Here is a 19913-nt window from a genome sequence, read left to right as displayed (position 1 = left end):
TGAAACATCTGTGAATTTTAGGTATCAGTGGCAAAATGCTAATACTAAATCAGATTTGGCTTGTGGGTGTGTCTTGTCTAGCTTGAAAGTTTTTATGACAAAATACTAGCAAGGAAGTTAACTTTCAAACATGCTGCCAGAGAGAACATCCTCTTCTTTCTCAGACAAAGATTTTCCTGTTTCGTATCAGATGTTCGCCAAGTTTCCTTAGAAAGAAAAAATGCAGCTCGAGCCATTGTCTCCTGCCTCATCACAGTTTTGTTTTTTTATTTTAAAAGGCTGCTGAATTTCATGTCAAAATTGGTAGAGAGGAGACCTTTGCCGAGAGGGTCATGAATGCACTTTATATTACAATTCATAACAAAAAACTAAACTTGACAGCATTTGAGCTCTAGGGATTGCACTTGTATCTGAAGTTCCATCTGTCATAGCTGTTATCTGATGAAGGTTGCTTCTTTTGCTTTTCAGATTGATGTGTTCCTGGCCAGAAGTCTACTGGAGAAGCTGTATCTTTTTCAGGTATTCCAGTTAACTTTTATTTAGTGAAAATTTGTTTAAAATAAATTGAATGAGCAATAACTTCACTTATTTGTTCAGCCTGCCAAGATCTTGGGTATAGGCAGACCTGTGTGGGTCTCAGCCAGTTGAAACATTTCGTATTAAATCATTTGTAAGAGAAGATTGATCATTTATGGCACAGACTTGTCATTAAATCATTCCCTTTAGCCACCCTGAGGGAGTTCTTCTAGTAGATGATGTCGTTTTAATGTAGTTTGGATAGATCTGCAGTGTTTTGGCCATCCTCTGCCATCACTGATTTCTGACACCTTTACTGATTTTGTTGGGACTGGCCCTGTTTAAGGCAGTGTCACCAGTATTCATAAACTGCTGTGAGTCATCAAAAGAGCCCCCTTATGTTGTGGAGATAGAACAGGTGATTAAAGGTGGAGATATGTTAGGAATTTGGAAGTCTATTTTCTATTCACTGAATTTCTCTAGTCAGCTTATCTTTGTTATTCACTTTTCCCGTCTGCTAAGTGGGAGGTCTTTTGAGGCTGATGGATGAAATGTTCATTGTAAGCTGGTGATGCTCACTGCAAAGCACTGCCTTCTGCCCAGGTCCTCTGCACAGCACGTGCCACGTGCTGACACAGGCTGCGTAGCCGTGCCTCTGGGAGACCCGCAGTTGCTTCATTTCAGGTGTGAGCTTTGCTTTGTAAGGGGTTCCTGTAGGGGTTCTGGAGAAATGGCAGCTCTGAGCAGGCTACAGCTGTGGCTGGGAGATTCCATCTGGGTACCACACTGTCTTCTCAGCATTCCCACATGGTTCTGGAAGGAGGACCGTGTGGCTAAACCTGGCTTTAGAGTCCTGACTGGCTACATGTTGACTGTGTCCTACAGACTAACGCTGCTGGTGAAAATCCACAGATATTTTATTTTTAGGTAAATAAATATCCAGAGAGTTAATATTGAGGGACGCTTTTTTAATGGCTTCTATCATTTCCCTTTTTTTGCTGGATGAACGTGTGGTACTGTTTTCCCATTTTATAGTGTGTAGTGATGGGGGTCAGGTGGGGTGGGAAGGTGATTGGAGTAACAAGAGCAGAGGACTGAGGGGAAGGCAACAGGCTTTCTAGACCATACTCCCAAATGTGCTGATGACTCACAGGATCAGATTTCTGGATGTTTCATAACCATGGTGGCTCTATATGTGAGAAGCTCTGTATATGAGAAGGCAGACAAGATTGAATTGTTTTCTGTGAAGTTCTTTGATCTTTAAATGAAGAATTCTTACAAAACTGATGTGTTTTTCAGTATCCGATTCGTCCAGCTTCTATGACATATGATGATGTTACGCATTTATCAGCGAAGATAAAACCAAAGCAGCAAAAGGTTGGTTATCATTTGAGTCCAGTCCATATAAGTTGCTTTATACTGTCCAGAATGTACTTCAGAAAATCACATTGTGCTGTTAAGCTGTTACGATTGTGCAGCTACTTGTGGGACCAGACCCCTGTGCTTGGAGGTATGAGGGTGTCTTTCATGGTATGTGTACTGTAGAGTTTAGAAGAAAAATGGTTTATAAAGAGAGAAATTAAAGTCATGATGGAAAAAACACGTTCGATATAAAATAGAACCATTCAGGGAAACGTAGTTACAAATGCTAGCTCAGTCTGTATGAGCTTGATTTAAAAGGCCTTCTCAGTATTCAGAAAAGGGTTGAAGTTTGAAAGCAAGGTTTGTCTTTCAGTGTTACTGTGAGTATTGATTCCTCTCTTGCTGCCTGTGAATCATCAAAAGTCCTTTTTAAAGTCAGTGGGGTTGTATGGGTAGTGAAAGTAGAACCAAAGCCAGAATTATTATACTTGCCTACAAAAATGTATTCTGAACCTGTGGCTATGATTTAAAAATGCCTTACCATGTAAAAATGCAGAAATATGTTTGATATCAGGATGATGGCTAAAGTGAGTGTGTGTGTGTGTGAACTTTGGAGTTAGGGTGCATGTTGTGTTAAGGAAGTCTATTAAAATTAGCAAACATTTGCACTGTAAGCACTGTGTAGATCCATAAATCTTCCATCTCAGCCAGGGACTTGTAACTATAGTTCAGTTTACAAGTAACATAACTGGGGAAAAAAAGTGAGGTAACAGCTGTAATATATGAATTTATAAGGGCTTTGGCACACCCTGAGGGAAAATAATTGTATAGTTTCAGTATAAGAAGAGAAGTGCTATACAGGAAAACACATATTTTTGAACATTTGTCTGAACTTTATAAAGTTTTAGAGTGCAAATAGTTCTCCTTGTAAATAAAAGTTGGGAGTTCGTTTCTGTGCTTGGACCAGTGTAAATTAAGAATAACTGTGAAGTCAGCACGCAGTGCTGCAGTCTTAAACTGAGCAGAATCGAGCCCATTGCCTCTGAGGAGGACATACTTAATTCATACCAAGTGGTATGAAACTGGAAAGAAACATGCCTTAGGTTTAGGAGGCTATGAATGGATCCTCGCTGACGGGGAGGTTGGAAAAATATTTGTGTATTTGATTTCTACTGCTAAGTAAACTAGACTGATAATGCAGTGGAAGATAAACTAGAAAAGTGAGAATGTTTGTCAGGGTTGGCTAAGAACTCTCAGTTTTCTGCTTCCCTTTATTTACATGGGAGATGATACATCTCTAGCCTGTTGCTAAAGTGTTCCCACTCTACAAAAGCTTTTATTTTCATATATATATATATGAAAATATATAAACACACATATATATAAATATATATGCTCAACTTTATGTATGAGAATTGCCTTGTGGATTTTGAATGGTGCTGCTTACATATTTAAATTTGCTGTAAACCAATGGAAATGTTCTCAAGCATTGGATTGAAGTTTACTGTGGCAGAACCCCAAATGAATCAATTAATTATCTGTTTGTCCTTTCATATTATTTAGGTTGAACTTGAAATGGCCATTGACACTTTGAATCCAAACTACTGTCGTAGCAAAGGAGAACAGATTGCCCTCAATGTAGACGGCACGTGTACAGATGAAACAAATACTTATTCCTCGTAGGTGTCCTCTTTGCCTTCATTTCCTTTTTGTGGTGGGTATAGATATATGCATGTCCACCAGGGCTTCAGGGAAAAGTGAAAAAAAGTGGATGTGCAATCTCAGGGGGTGCATTGAACACTAAGTTATAAAGCAAGAATTCTCTGAAGTAACCTGTGTTTTTTGGTGTCCTTGTTTAATTACGGACTGCAAGCAGAAAGATGAGTATATATTTATTTCATAGAATCGAACAGTCGTTGATGTTGGAAAACACCCTCAGGATTGTCAAGTCTAACCATCAACCTGACCTATAAAGTCTCATCTCGACCTTTACTTCTGCTGCAGACCAGGATGCCATTGGCCTCCTTGGCCACCTGGGCACACTGCTGCCTCATGTTCATCTGGTTGTTGACCCACGCCCCCAGGTCCTTCTCTGCTGGGCAGCTTTGCAGCCACCCCTCCCCAAGCCTGACCCACTGCATGGGGTTGTTATGACCCAGGTGCGGGGCCTGGCACTAGCACTTGTTGCATGTCACATGGTTGGACTCAGTGCATTGATCCTACCTAGGCTGCACAGCCTTTCTACCCCAGAGCAGATCAATAGTCCTGCCTCACTTGGTGTCATCTGCAGGCTTATTAAGGGTGCACTCAATCCCCTCATCCAGACCATTGATTCAAATGTTAAACAAAACTGGCCCCGATATTTGCTGCATTTGTTGATAGACCATTTTGGGAATCAGTGATTTCAGACCTTTAACATCTGAATGCCTCATTGCCTGTACAATGTAATCTTACAGCATTCATCTCTTTGCAGGAAGCTGATGGACAAACAAACTTTCTGCTCTTCGCAAGCTGCAAGTAATGTTTCCCGCTATGCAGCTGCTGTTTATAGAAAAGGTGACTTTATTTTGCTAACCTCTCACATCAGTGAAACGTTCATTCCTGAGTTAAAATATAAAATAAATAAAATTCCTGTTTTTTCTGTGTTTTCAGTAGCATAGGCTCATATTTAACTGGTGCTTCTCTGAATAAAAGAAAAGTTTACCTTATCAATGTCCCCAGAGTCCTTGAGGAGGTCCAGCAAAGCTGTAAATAATATAGCAGAACGCTGTAGTTTGAAAATGCCTCCAAGATCTTAACAGTTCCCGAAGGCTGAAATACACGTTTGTAGTTTAAATTTATTTTTCTTATTTATATTATTATCTCCATCTGATTGTGGCTGTTTTATTTTCCTGTTCAATGCTTTCTGCCCTTCCCTTGTTTCCTCATGCCATTGCAGAGTTTTGATATGAGAATCATTTGAGGTCAAAATACGTAGATTGTCTTCAGTGATGTCTATTTTACTACTAGTCTCCTAAAGGATAGGTCAGATCTGAGCCAGAATGAGGCTCTCTGTAAGATCTGGCTCCAACACAAAAAGGAAGGTGACAGAAATAGGTCTTGATTTTTCATACTGCTTTGAAATTCTGAGCACTGGATGAATTTTTCACATCAATCCCTTTGTAGTGTATTAAACATTTATGTTTGATGGAAGCTCTACCATTACAGAGGTGGTGAGATAATGAAAGTGCTGTCCTTGTGCGCTGGAAAATAATAATTTTAACTAATGTCACTTCTCTTTTTCAGGTGAACTTCACCTGACTCCACTACATGGAATTCTTCAGCTGAGGCCAAGTTTCACCTACTTGGATAAAGCTGATGCAAAACACCGAGAAAGAGAAGCTGCTAATGAAGGTAAATGCTACGTGAATTGTTTCCTTTTGAAAGGTAGGATACAAGTCCTCTCTATAATTTTATTCATAAGAGTCATTGTATTCCGAAGGTGTGTTTAAAACAATAGCATACCGATCACAAAGCCATTTCTTGGCCAGATTGTTTTCCTGATCACATTTTCAGTGTAGCTGCATCAGCGCTTTTGTGGGCATGGTGGAGCAGGTTGGCAGAGGGACAGGAGGCAGTGGGTAGTTCCAAAGGGCAGCAGTACAAAGTGTCACCCCTGCCAGTGAAAAGTAGCACTGCAAACCTCATGGGAGCTGTTTCTCCTGTCGTAGGAGTGGTGTGGTGCTGTCATATACTGCGTAGTTTAGAAAGCTGTAGCTGCTAGTTCTGCCTTCTGCCAGAGTTGGCCTCCAAACAGTTACAGATTGGCTTTGGTTGTTTTATTGCAATGGTGTTCTTATCCTGCTTTGTTTTCTTGGCAGGTGGTGATTCGTCTCAGGATGAAGCTGAAGATGATGTTAAGCAAATTACTGTATGTCCAAATTTCCTTTTTGTAATAGGTCAGGGAACAGTTCACGAGAAACCATGCTAATTCATACCCAGACAAAAGGGCAGAAAGCCTCAGCTGGTTCTGGTGACCCTGGGCTTGAGTGGGGAGGCAAGATGGACTTGAAGCTGTTGCACAAGTATAAAGATGGCACTGACACCAAGGGGTGATTCATTTGAGCTAGGGCCCCTAGCTTTTGTTATTTATATACCAGATAGGTAACACAGATCTTTTGTTTCAAGGGTTTGGGGTCTATATGTAACGATACCCAAATCTTCTAGGTACGGTTCTCCCGCCCTGAGACCGAACAAGCTCGTCAACGACGTGTTCAGTCCTATGAGTTCTTGCAGAAGAGACAAGCAGAAGAGCACTGGGTTCATCTACATTATTATGGCTTGAAGGTAGGTGTGTGCTGGCTGCTGAGGAGACCTGGTGGGCCAGAAGGCTCAGCCAAGTTAAATCTGGGTCCGTGGGATCAGAGAATCAACAAAAGATGAGAAAGGTTGGTCTGTAAGCTTGAACTGCCCCTGCAGTGCTCTGTACCTCCTCTGCTGGATAATGTTTTGGGGTCTCCCTACTGGAGAAGGTTTAAAATTGAGAGTTGGACAGACATAAAGGGGTGCGGGTTGGGGCCTAAATCCAAGAATTACTCTGGTCTTGACTTATGAACCAGACTTTGTACAACAGCCAGGGAACCCAGTCAGTTAAGTGTCATAAATCCTGACCTGACATGCGTGTCTGTCAGGAGATTTTGAGGTCACATCACCTGAAATGTTTCCACATCACGGGAGCATCATTCAAAAAGGTTGAAAACAGAGCATCAGTTAGTGAGGTGGAACGCTTGAATGGTGCAGTAGTGACAGGGTGACCATCTGTCTGGCTTTTTGCGTTTTCAGAATGTGGCAGTGACTCCTGTTTTTCTCCATATCTCCAGGATAGCCGTTCTGAACATGAGCGCCAGTATTTATTCAGTCAAGCTCATGGTCTCGCCGAGAATACAGAATTAATTAAATCTCCCAGGTAAAGATCTGATGTTTTTCTACAAAAGTTGCAGTAATTTGTTCGGATTATGTTCAGGGTAGTAAGCAGGTATATTCTTCAAAAATCTTCAGTATTAATAGTGCTATCCGTGCTAGAAGTTGAATTGTTTAAAAAATACAGAAGCAAACTAACCTTCAACTTAGGTTGCTTTCTGTGTTTCCATGTACCCTGAGATTAAAACAAGTTGTTTTCACTTGGGATTGTAGTCTTGTGTGTTATCATCACCTGGCTTTATTGTGACTGCAAGTACTGTAAAGGAAGAGCAAAACAAGAGCTCCTTCTGATTAAAATAACTGAAGACCCTGAAGCCAACAGCTCCCATTATTAGCAACTCTTATAAAACTTACTTTTGCAATTTGTAAGAGACACCTGAAACTACTCGAAACTTGTTCGTTGTTGTTTCTTGCTGACTGCAGGTATGTAGGAAGCTTCCCATGGTGCAGTCAGTAATAATACTTCTGTGTAAGCTGATACAACCACGGCCCCAGTAACAGGAAAGTTGCAGACTGCTGCTCTGTTTAATAGTGTGGGTGTGTTTTTCTTAACATTTAACATCTCAGTGGAGCAGAGCTAGATGTTCTGAGAAGTCTTTTGGATTTTATTCTTTCTGCATGGATACTGGCGATTACATGGGTAGAAATGTCTTCGGTTGTTGCTGGTCTGACTCTACACAGCTTCACATGACCCCACCTACTGCTGTCAGAGCACCTGTGTTTAATGTATTTACTCTTGCAGTTCCTCTGTTTGGATGAGTAATACAGAAGAGCTAGGATTCTGACTCCCATTTACTCCAGTATAATTGTACTTAAACTTGGGAGGTCAAGACAAACATTTTAAGGATGTGTTTTCTTTTTTTTCAGTGAATATTTAATGATGCTGATGCCTCCAAGTGTAGAGGAAGAGAAGTAAGTGTTCAGAGTGTTCAACATTGATATTGTCTGAATGCTTTTTCATAAGCTACAACTCTGCTTGTTTATTTGCAGTGACAAACCAGTGGCTCCAAGCAACGTGCTTTCTATGGCCCAGCTGAGAACTTTACCCCTTGCTGATCAGATTAAGATCCTGATGAAGAATGGTTTGTCACTTTTGTAATCCATTTGCACTTTACTTGGTGACTTCTAATTGCCTCAGATAAAATACCTTACCTGATGGTTCCCTGCCAGGCGGAGTGTCTGCCTTTCTGATTCTGTGAAGCATTCAAAAGCTGAGCATTTGCTAGAGAAGACTGACTGTGTTCTTTGGGGAACAGAAGAGCAGTAATGGCAGAACTGATAGCTGTTCTGTATGTTTGCAATCAACTGTCTCTTAGAATATTTTCCAATTTGATGATAGCTTTCAGGATACATTTATTTCTGCAGTTAACTCCTGGAATGTGGAGTCCGAGTGTGATTTGCAAGTGGAAGGTTAATGCAACAAGCTGCACTTTGGCATTTTCTTTCCTTAGTTGTCAGTAATACACACTTCTTGATTGTCATCTAAGAGTTTTATTCTGTCTCTTCAGTATTACTATCTGATGAGAGCAAATCCTGAGGACATTGGCTTAGGAGCTTCCTGTCTTGTCAGGTGTCTCCATTTCCAAATATTGCCAAAGACATAGTTTTATTTTTGTTTTTGTGTGTGTGTGTGTTTTGTGGTTTTTTTTTTTTTGATTCACGCATTAATTTGGGACCAATTAAGCTAATGAACTTCTTTGCAACATGAACAGATATTTTTGGAACATTTGCTGACTATAATGCAGGGGGTGTTCTAGAATTTAGTTTTTGTTTTTTTTTGTAAGATACAGCTGTGACCTAGAATTTCAGCATAAGCATAAATCATAATATCCTAGAATTATAAATCTGTCTGCATTGTGTGTATTGAGGAAGCCCTTAATCTGATGTGTGATTTGCCTTTCAGTGAAGGTCATGCCATTTGCAAATCTGATGAGTTTGCTAGGCTCTGGGACTGACTCTACGGCAGTTCTCCGCTGTATACAGCAGGTGGCAATGCTGGTCCAGGGAAACTGGGTGGTGAAGAGGTATGGCTTGTCTTTGTTACTGGGATGTGGTTTTCTCCTGTAAGGAGAGAAACAGAACAATGGATTTTATATAGTCATCTTCGCTGTGTCCCAAAGTAGCCATGTTCTAAACTTACAGTGCTGTAAAATTGTGATTTATTATGTTGTGCTTTGTTCTGTGGTTGGATATTAAAAATTCAAATGGCTGATGCTAGATAACAGTACTGCAGTCCCTACCCCATAAAATAATGGGTGAGACGTGATGTAATCTGTATTTGGATTTGAGTTATGTCAGGTTTTCGGTGTTGTCTTTACTCATATTCTTTTGTGATAGGAAAGTCCTGAATCTTTCCAGAGATTAATGTCAAATATAAACACAGAAAATAAAACCAATTTCAACTATAATATTTCTTAGCTAAATTCAGTCAGAGATCTTTATGCAGTCACCTTGCTGTTCATCAGTGGATGCTGATCTTGTCAGCTGAAAGCATTACCTGCCTTCCAGAGGGTAGTTCTACCTGTCGTAAAATGGCATTACCTGCCATAAGTCATGTGGGGTGCTGTCTGTACTGCATGACATGGATACTGGATTGTACTCCTGTTTATTAGGTTAATGCATCCCACTGGGAGTTGAAGTCTGAAGAGCAGTATGATTTTTTTTTTACCTGGGTGGAGCACTGCATGCAGAGAATTACAGTCTGTGGAATAGCTCTTTGTGCTGAGTGGCACCACTTACCAGTCCCAGCCTGTTAGCAGGGTGTTTCAGCTATTGTGATCCAGGCCTGGATTAGCAGTATGAGGGGTTTCAGTCCTTGCTGTCCCTCCAGCTATTCCAGAAGGAAGCTGAGTGCAAATTAAGAGAAGGTTTTAGCACTCTGATTGTTTTCGTGTTGTAGCTGATTCTTTGCTATTTGTCTGAGGAGTCTGCATGTATCTCTAGTAGATGTAGCCTGTTTGGGATGTTACACGCAGAGCAGCACCCACACACACCCCAGAGCTTTGAGTGGAGAGGCAGCCCATTTCTGTAGCCTGAGTAGGATCAGGATCATGAACCTAGGGTGCCTTGAGGCTTTAGAGACCATGAAAATGAATGCCATCCAGTTGGTCTTGCAAGCAGATAAGGACACCAGGGTGGTGTTAGTCCTGGGGCTGCTTGGTTTGAGCATGAGATCTCATAGCATTGTTCTCTTTAATCCTTGATTACTGGGAAGGAAATTTAAAACAAAGCAAAAAAAAACTCATTCCCACAGATCAGCGTTTAGGCTAAATGCTTCGTTTACGTCTGCATACCAGGTTAGCCTAAGCATTTCTTAGGCTCATGTTAGTCTTGTTTACATCAATCCAAGGGAGGATAGGCTTTGCAAGAACAAAGCTGAGTTTGTACCTGTGTTGCACGCATCTGCTAGTCACAAGGCTAGGCTTTGCTGGTGTAAGCCCTTTTTGTACTAATGTAATTGCAGTGCGGTAATTACGCCAATATTAATTCCTTTAATGAAAATGATGCTTTGGATAAAGGTGTAATTTAACTGCAGAACAGGGTGCACACGTTTGTTATGTTAATCTTCACCAATGCCATTTTTTGGACTACCCGGTAACTAATTTATCTTCCTTTTTAATTAACAGTGATGTCCTCTACCCAAAAGATACTTCTAGTCCACATAGTGGAGTCCCTGCAGAAGTGCTTTGTAGAGGGAGAGACTTTGTTGTAAGTACAAAAGAGCTTGTTGTTTCTAAAGGAGAACACAGGTGAGGTTTGCCTGAGAGCTATGGCATTGCAAAACTTGGCTGTTCTACTGCAATAAGATGTTTCTTCCACAGAAATTAATTGTACTTTAATCCTTATGGTGGTGTTACAAGTCTGCCATGGGAGAGTTGGTGTGGATTGACATTGTGGCTGTCTGGTAGGTTCAGATTGTTAGTCATTAACAGTACGTGATATGCGTCACTTTCTAATAAATGTTATAGAGCCACTGTCACACAGGCCCCACGATGCGAGGCTTACAGAGAAGCCAGGACTGGATAATGAAGGGCTTGTTTCCCCTGATATATTTCCGTGGGCTCCAGACCATGAGGTCTCAGGAGGGCAGTGTGGGTACGCCTTATGCTCCCTGAGCAGGCACTGTTGATCTTTAAAAAGGACTTTATTCCCTGGAGTTGCTAATCAGTAAAAGGACTTTGTTCCCAGGCACCTTCTATGAGCAGTGGCTGCACATGGAAGTTGAAATGAATACACGTCTTGTAAACACATAACCACAGAAAAGAGGAACAACCTCTGCATTGTGTTAATTCTTTCCGCAGTTAGTGAAAAGAAAGTTCCTAAGTGGTTCCGAAGTTCATAGTCAGTTTATGGCTTCCACCCCATCAAAAAAAAAAAGCTGAGAGCACCGCTCTCCTTTTTTTCAGGTAGACCTGACTGTTCCCTTTGTTTGCACAGTTTGTCTATGAGATTTAACTCTGAATAGGGGCACACTGTGCAGGAGACCTTAAGGATATTACAGTTCTAGTGTAAGATAAAACTGATGGTGATTGAAACTGACTTTTCATTGTGTCTTGATGTCTGCCCAGGACACTGCCATATGGAGACCTGGAATCAGGTGTGACCCAGTGACATTACTCTTTAGGGCACAGCAGATTAGGTGACACGTCATGCGTAAAGTTCTAGGGAGCAGCAATTATTATTCTTGGTTAAGTAAGTGGTAGTGTTTGGCAATTAAAATGTAAAGATAAATTGTTTTCATTTAAAATGTCAAATATATCTGGTGTGAGAAATTGATCCGTGTTGATCTTAATGGCGAGTAATTTTCTGAATAGCTCTGCAACAGGCAAAAGATTAAGGTGTTGGAAAATAACATCAATATTTCTGGCTTTCAGACAAAATGAAATGTTATGTTCATAAGGCTCAGGAATAGTATGTAATGCTATCTGTGGAGAAAACAGGTCTTCCAGCTTAAAAAGTGGACTTTATTTTCCTGTACATATTTGTGTGGAGTAATTAATAAGATTAAAAAATATTTTACCCTTATTTTAAATATTTTAAAGGGCCAGTAGTGACTTTAGTGTTCAGCTGTTCCAGACTACACTTTGAGGGAGAGAAAGTAATTTATGTCTTTCCTGAAAGCTTCTGCTTTTTTGTCTCAGCTTCTCACATAATAATTTCAGAGAACATGAGAAGAGTTGAGGGTAAGGTGTCTCATGAGGACTGGCTGCCTCAGAGTTGTGTACAGGGGGAGATGACAGATCTGTTTCCTTTGGACAGCAGCTTCTTGTGCTTCAAAACAGAAGTGCCCTGTGCCCTGAAGTGACTGGTGATTTTGTGTGTTTGTGGGCAGAGAGAAGCTGAATCAGAGAGAAGGCTCCATGTGTGACGTGGAAGGGCAGGGAGAAACTGGCAGTAATGAGATTTTGAATTCTTCACAACATTATTAATACACATATACGAAGGAGGTTGTAGTCTATTTAAATGGGGACAGGAAGAAATCAAAGGTCGTTTTCAGGCAGTGGCAGTTCTGCCTGAATCCTCAAGTATCCTGTTAGCCTGCTCTCGGTGTCTTAGACCTTGGCAGCTGCTCAGCAGAGCAGCTGGCTTTTCCATTAACCAGAGACACACACGTGAGTGAAAGGCCATCTTGGCACGTCTGTAAGTGACTGTGGTGTGCATTGAAGAAGGCAGCAGACACTTTCTAGGAGGTTATGTGCTGCAGCCTTCTACAGGCAGCACACCCACAGTAGTGGACGAAGGGTTTCTTTAGGTCGGTGAGTAGGTGTGCTAAAGCTGAGCCTGAGGTGTGGATTCTGGAGACCCAGCATCACTGCAATAGATTTTTTTTTTTTTTTTAGAAGTGAAATGAAGTTTGAGTTCAAGAGAATTTCACAGCTTTTGTAGTCAAAGATTCACCAAGGCAAACTGTAGACTCTAAGCTTTTAATATTGTTTGTATGGCCATTTCAGGAAGGAGTAGGTCATAAAGTGTTTTCCCACTACCTGTATTGAGCATTGCCTGCTTCCGTTTTTCTGGTAATATTATTCAACAGTGTTGTTACTATGACTTCAGTAAGGAAACTCCTAAATATAGCTACTAGGGTTTCTCCTTTGTTTCCTCCTAGATGTGGAAGTTCACCCAGGGCCGCTGGGTTGTGCGAAAGGAAGTGGCAGCAGTTACAAAAGTGAGTGACCTCTTCTTTCTAAATCAGATTGGTGGTAAGTGTTGGGCATTCTCTGCAAGTGCTGCTGCAGGACTTTTTTGGATTCACTGTGCCTGCGTTACTGCTGACTTGCAGTGTTGCTACCCAAGGCATGGCTTCACTTTGGAACAGGTATAGATACTCTTTATAGAAACATTTCAAGCAGTTACCACAGTTCCACAGGACGCAACTGTCCTTGCAGCTGGGCCACTGGAATGCATCCTGTCCCCTCATCTGTTTCAGTGGAAAGCTGGGCACTGAATTAAGTTGGCTGACCAACCACCAAAGTGATGAGATCTCGTGCAGCCCACACTAGCTACCCTGCCTTGACTGGGTTACGAAAAACAATACTTCTGGCAGCATTTGCCAAGTTGTCACTGTTGAATAAAAGTTTTAGAACAACTCGGGCACCTGAATATTCTGCTAAAACTGGTAGATGAATGAGAAACATAATGTAAAGAGGGGGGAAGAAAATCATTTCCTTAAAATGCAATCAAATGATAAAACATGAGGCAGTGTATGCACAGACGGGCTACTTTTGGAATGTAAGATCCAATGCTGCTTAAAAGCTATGCATGTATAGATGCAGCATGTCTGACCCAGAGCTCTAAAATAAGATTAAAATTGTAGAATATGCTTCTCTTCACAATGATGAGTCTTTTCATCTCAGTTGGGAAACTCCCTTTTCTTTACAAAACATGCCATGAGCTATTTGACTCTCAGATGATTAATCACCACTGCTCTCTGAAGTGCAGTGCCTTTAACGTTGTGTGAAAGTGCTGGAGCTGCAGAGGATAAGCATCTCCCACTTACCTGGGCGTGTGTTTGTGAAGGTTCCCCACGTACACCGAGGCAGTCCAACTCCACGTGTCTCATGGAGCAATGCTCAGTGTTGCATGGCTGCAGATGTCCTATGTAAATTGACTTCCATATTTTTTTTCTTTCTCTTTTAGCTTTGCCCAGAAGATGTGAAAGACTTCCTAGAGCACATGTCTGTGGCAAGAATAAACAAAGGTTGGGAGTTCATGCTCCCTTATGATGAAGACTTTGTTAAGAAGCATCCAGATATAGTTCAGAGGCAACATATGCTGTGGATGGGCATTCAGGCCAAGTAAATTACTTGCTTTATTTTGGGGAATAAGCTAAAAATAGAGAACTCTCTAGTACAAAGTTTCTGTAGACATTGATAGGTAATGAGATCTGTAACGCCTCTGAGATATACCCCTCACAGTCACCAGGGGTGGGGAGGGAAAGGCATCCCCACGTCATTCAAGTCATTCCTGTTGGCTCCCTGAAGATCAGCTTTTCAGAAATGAAGTGTTCTGGCTAATGGCAAAAGCTGACATGGCTGCATGCAAGCATAACAACAGAAACTCTACTGGTGTATTTTTCTTTGTTTTTCAGATTAGAAAAGGTCTATAATCTCTTAAAGGAACACTTGACACCAAAGAAACAAGAGACACAATCAGGTAAATGGATTTGTGTTTGGATCGTCTTGAAGCAAGGGCATCTCTCTGTATTTCTGGGTGGTGGTTTGGAGCATCTCTCTCTGTTTTTGAATGTGGTAGGGACCGGTGGTGTTTTGTTTGTTTTTCTTTCTTGCGATTTCCCCTGTATTAGTTAAGACATCTTGGTCTTCACTGACATCTTCACTAACTAATGTTGGGGTGACACAAACACACTGTAGTAGAGCAGGGATGATTTTTTGGCACTGGGGACTCTGTATCTGATAGTGTAAAATCAGCTGAAGTCAGCTGGTTCTGTTAACCACTTCCGCACTTAAGGCAGCTTGTATGCTGTAGGGGTGTAAGCAGCTCCTGAAGAGAGGACAGGGTCAGTACAATTCTCACCTCTCAGTGTTATTTATTTGTTTACTTCTCCTGATTTGCACTGGGCTGTCTGTCGTGTGGTTGAGTGCTGAGCGGTTAATGAAGAATGTGTTTGTCAGGGGGCTGTAAGGAGGTGTGAAGCTTTCTTTTTTTGACATTCCCCCCTATACCCTCCCATGGATGCCAGTAAGAATATTAAGGTAGCTGTGCCATAATCCTAAAAGATTGTGAAAACTTGAGATCGCAAAGAGTTTTAACTAGGCATTTGGCTCACTGCCAGGCACTGGAGCCAGTGAAGAGTGTAAGCAGAACTGACAAACGTGCACATGAATCCATCTCAATACCCTGTATCTGATCTGCTTGGAAGGATTATGTGTTGGGTTATTTGGAGAGGATTAGTGGGCCTAACAGAAGAGAAGATAACAGCGTGTGTGCTGTGTGGGCTTTTGCTTTAAATATAGCACTCCTTCCTGTGGGATTGGGACTGGATTCCTCTTTTCCCAACACACCTTTCAGTTTTGGATCACTGGGTGTGGAGAGGACACCAGAAGAGGTGCCAGGATTGCATGGGAAAGGACACCCTTCTGTCCCTTTCCCCTCATCACTGTGTATTGATACTTAGCAGAGGGTCTCAGACTTTCATATTGTGCACCTCATGCTAAAAGAGTGTTCAGATTCACTGTTAACCCCTTCAGTATCCTTGCTGTACCTATAGGACATCCTTGTGCTGGCTCTGGCAGTTGCTGCAGTGAGCCCAACCAGCCTCTGCATACTCGTTTTTTTTCTTTTTTTAACGTTGTCAGGTAAAGAAGCACCTGGGTCACAAGTAGAGATACGTAAGTAATCTGTATCTTGGTTTCCTGATTTGTGCAAAAGGCCCTAGTGGCTGAACAAATACACTTTCTCCTTGCTGCAGGTTCCTTCCACAAGTGGCTGGCTGACAGTTATCAACATGCTTTTTTTTTTTTTTTTAAGGTTAAAAATAATAAAAAGTAAATTATAATGCAAAAAGAAAACCTAATGCAATTCAAGAAACATGCTGCAAGGCTGGAGTCCTGGCTGTGGTGAATTTTATGGTGCCTTTTGTTCCTTACTAGGTCATCCATTGCTGGTTTCTGGGGAGCAAAGAGTCAACATGGCTAAAGCGAGAGTCAAGCAGAACTACGGGCAGCTGGAGAAGGAGTTCCAGAAGCAAAAGGCAGAGCTGAAATCAAATGATGCTTCAGCCAAGGTGGATGTCTCCAATATCCGCATCAAAGAGGAGCCTGTGAGCGATGAGGAGCCCATGGACACCTCGGCTTACGAGGGCATGAACAATGGCGTTGTCAACGGCCTCCACGCAGAGGAGGACTCCATGGACTCCTTAAATGGCCACTTGCCTGGAGGCTGCGGTGACCGGGTGGCCCAAGAACTGAAGGCATTTGTGTCCTCAACGTTTAAGAAACAATTTGTACTCACCCTGAGTGAGCTCAAACGGTTGTTTAACCTTCACTTAGCCAGTCTGCCTCCAGGACACACGTTGTTCAGTGGCATTTCGGACAAAATGTTACAGGACATGGTGCTGGACACTGGCTGCAAACAAATTTTGGTGCCTGTAAGTATTTTTTTTTTCCTCTGGTGTTTGGGGATGGGGGATGGGGTGAAAGGGATGTCTGAGCTGTGAAATATTTCTGTCTTGGGCTGGACTGGAAGAACAGATGTGCTCTGAGTAAGCATCCAGTACTGGATCTGTTGAAACTGCCGGAGGTTTTTCTGATGTCCTGCTTCTGGCAGGCTCTGCTCTCTGCTTTCTCTGCTCTGGGATAATGCTCGCAGTGCAGTTGTCTCTGGGGCTCTTCCCACCTCCAAGGTGTGGGGCTGCAGTGACTCACCGTCTCATTGCTCCCATTTCAGTAACACGACCTAGGGCAGTCCCGGAGCTCTTCCCACCAGCTTTCTCCGAGTTGCACAAGCTCCTGACAGGGATGCTGCTGGGGAGGAGAGGTGATGGTTGTTGCCTGGCCCAGCAGGGCACACCCAGCAGAGCCCTCTGGGAAGCGACAAACCCTATCTCCAGCAGGTTTCTTTGGCCAGTCCTTTTCCTCCAGGATTGTTCAGAGACGTCTTTGTTTGTTTGTCTGTATAGAAATGACATGTGTGATTGCGTGAGTCACAGCAACCGTTGTGTGACAGCAGATTGCTTAGGAAGGAAAAAGAAATTTGGCATCGTGGGAAATAGCCTACAAGGAAAATAATTTTACAAGACATCTGGCAGTGCTGATTGTTTTGCAACCAGAAAGAGCTCGGGAGTCAGCTGCCTTTGGTGAGAGAGAAGAGACGTGTGAACTGCTTGAAAGAGCAGGCGAGGCAGAAAGAGCAGGGAGCAGGCAGCCTGATGAGAGAGCCTGGAGCATGGGAGTTGGGAGCCAGTTAAGGAATAAGGAGGCAGAAATAACGTGTTCAGTCGTGTGCAGAGTGCGTATTGTGGCACCTGGGAACCTCGTAACAGACGTGAGGTGCCACAAGGGAGGCCACCAAGTTGGGTACTTTCTGCTTTCTCTCCTGATGGCTTCCAAGTTCTGGGGTAATGCTGGGCTGGCGCTGCCTCCTGGTGCCTGATAGACTCTCCTTTGTACACAGTGTAGGATGTGCCCTTGCCGTGCTGACGGTAAATAGCTGAGGTCATTGCTGCTGTCTTAATTGGAACTGGGACTGGTTTGCTTTGGAAACATTGGGAATTTGGAAATGAGTTCATCTAGTCTTCGCTTAAAGGCTGGGAGGAGTGAAAGTGGGATAGGTTCTGTTTTTCAAAAGACAACCAAAATAAAATCCTCATGAACACAGGTGGTTGGGAACAACTTTCTGTCTGGGAAGTCCTGTCACAGGAGCCCCGCAGAAGTGTAGAGATGGCACTGGAAGGTCTCTTGCCTGAGGTCTGCTGTAAGTTTAATTCTGCTTACCCAAAACTTGAGATCTTCTACAGGAGCCTGCATAAGCCTGTACTGTTATCAGCCATGTAAATCGTTAGCCCCCAGGCCTCCACCTCATGCTCCAGGGAGGTGGCAGAGGTGCCTGGGCTGGTTTTATCCTTTGCATGGGCTCATATCTTCCAGTATCTCTTGATCGTTCCCCTGGACAGTTTTGTTTGAACCCACCAAGGCTGCCTGAGCTCAGTGGAAGCCCGGAGGGTTTGTTTAGCCTGGGATTTCGTAGTTGCTCATTAGTTTTCTGTAATTGAAACGGCTTTGGTGATAAAAATCAATGATCTGAGGTAATTGAAGTGATGTTCTGTGGGGGGTGAAGACACTTTTGACTTGCACATTGCCCTATTATGGAAAACGTGCTGCTGGAAACAACAATGGAAACCTTAGCAGTGGAATGCAGGCTTTATTTACAAAGCTGACCTGCTGCACTTGGGGCACAAGATAAATAGTATTTGTGGGGAACCAGGAGAGGTGCCAGTCCATCTGTAGGTGAGGCCGGGAGGATGCCTGTAGGGCGCCATGCTTGCCTGCTTGGTAGCATCCTCGGCCAGGAGGGAAGAGCAGGTCTGGAAAGCGAATCCCGGGCAGGCAGATGCTCCCCGAGCGCTGGGGGGGAGCGAGTGCGCAGCGGTGGCTGGCTCCTGCTGGCTCCCTTCCCTGCTCCGTGGCGTGGGCAGGCTCTGCCCAGATCTGGAGGATATTTTGGAGCAGTCGGGAAATGATGTCAGCGTGGCTTCCTCCTGGTTGGGGCAGCAGGAGGGGTGCGTACGTGTGCTGCCCCACTCTTACAGGGCAGTGCCGCGGCTCTCCGAGGGCAAAGCACAACAGTTTGCCTCTAAGGTTGTTCCGGCAGATGAGTTTTCCTGGCAGCTTCAGCCCCCTGCAGACTGGTGTAGCTGGAACAAGGGGCTGTCTGGCAGTGGCCATTTTTAGGGTGTGCTCAGTGCTCCAGCGAGACGCATCCCAAAGCCGAGGGCTCCTCCCCAGCAGCTTCCCTTGTAACGTGGTGGCCCTGGGACACGGGCAGCAAGTCGTCCAAAAGCCCTGCAATGGCTCTGGGGGCTCACAGCAGGAAGGGCATGGGGCAAAGGTTATAAAGAAGGGCTTTAAGGCAGTGGAGAGCTGTTTCAAGGTGAGACTGGAGGGGCTCAGATAATGAACATAGCAGAGAGCGTGCATGGGAAGGCAGGACAGCTGGACAGAGCAGCACGTCTCTCTGAAGAGTCCTTGGTGGCATTTCCCTCCCCTGAGGACCAGCAGTGACAGCAGCAAGCAAGCAGGGAGCTGCTGGCACCAGTGTTTGCAGCAGTTTACGGAGTGGGGCTGGGCAAGGGGAGGAGGTTCTGTGTTTTTTCCCAAATAAGTATTGTGTTGGTTTGGAGGCTGTTTCCTCGTTGAATGGCCAGATAAGTGCAGCCGTGTTCCAGCGTGGCTGAGGCAGGAGTTTGCACTGGTGGCTTTCCCAGAGCGAGGCAGCGCGTAGCTTGGTGCTAATGCTGCCCTGCAGTTTGCTTCTCCTGCTGCAGCTGTCAGGAGAGAGGCTGAAGGGTTTGATTTTATCTGTGCTGAAAGCATACAAGAGGTTGTACTCCTCAGTACATGGAGTGTCCATATGAGAAGTATGTCAGGTGTTATGAGCCTAATAAACCTGAATCCTGCCTCTGAACCAAGTATAAAACCTTGTTATATTCCAGCTGTTTGGGCCAATATGGGAGCTAAAGCTGCTAATCCTGCTGGACAAAATGCTTCTCTGCAATAAGATCAGAGGCATTGTGTGAAAGGAGAGGCTGATCTTTCATTCTGCGATGCACAAGTCTCTTGGCGTGGTGTGGGAGAGGCTGGGAAGAAAGGTGTGTTTTGTACCAGCAGCCAGGATTGAGGAATACTGGAATAATCAGGACGGGCTTGTTAGCTTTTCAGAAATGATTGATTTAGGTCGTCTGGGTGGTTAGCAAGGAATAAATTGTTAGTGACAGACAGGAAGAGACATGTCAGGAGTGAAGGCATATTCCAGCATTGCTTGTTAGTCACTGTTCCAAGGGGACATGATAAGGCAAATGGACTGGTTTTTTTTTTTTAGGAGTTTGGAACATGGAGGAG

The 19913-nt window shown here is 43.4% G+C and overlaps 1 protein-coding gene across 2 annotated transcripts in view; it reads left to right on the top strand.

Moving 5' to 3' along the window:
* POLR3E (RNA polymerase III subunit E) overlaps window positions 1–19913 on the top strand; it is a 29489-nt gene that overhangs the window by 4907 nt on the left and 4669 nt on the right. For both annotated transcript variants that reach the window (XM_035549247.2, XM_035549248.2), the window contains 16 exons: window positions 469–519; window positions 1816–1893; window positions 3442–3557; window positions 4352–4434; window positions 5164–5271; window positions 5739–5788; window positions 6085–6204; window positions 6738–6823; window positions 7705–7749; window positions 7828–7919; window positions 8741–8861; window positions 10464–10545; window positions 12944–13003; window positions 13975–14132; window positions 14426–14490; window positions 15948–16444. In XM_035549247.2, coding sequence (XP_035405140.1) covers window positions 469–519; window positions 1816–1893; window positions 3442–3557; window positions 4352–4434; window positions 5164–5271; window positions 5739–5788; window positions 6085–6204; window positions 6738–6823; window positions 7705–7749; window positions 7828–7919; window positions 8741–8861; window positions 10464–10545; window positions 12944–13003; window positions 13975–14132; window positions 14426–14490; window positions 15948–16444 — 1812 coding nt within the window. The remainder of the gene's footprint in view (window positions 1–468; window positions 520–1815; window positions 1894–3441; window positions 3558–4351; window positions 4435–5163; window positions 5272–5738; window positions 5789–6084; window positions 6205–6737; window positions 6824–7704; window positions 7750–7827; window positions 7920–8740; window positions 8862–10463; window positions 10546–12943; window positions 13004–13974; window positions 14133–14425; window positions 14491–15947; window positions 16445–19913) is intronic.

This window comes from Cygnus atratus, chromosome 15 (assembly GCF_013377495.2).
Source record: "Cygnus atratus isolate AKBS03 ecotype Queensland, Australia chromosome 15, CAtr_DNAZoo_HiC_assembly, whole genome shotgun sequence".
Taxonomy (NCBI): Eukaryota; Metazoa; Chordata; class Aves; order Anseriformes; family Anatidae; genus Cygnus; species Cygnus atratus.
Note: the sequence above shows the minus strand (reverse complement) of the source record. Positions and strands in the feature narration are given on the sequence as shown.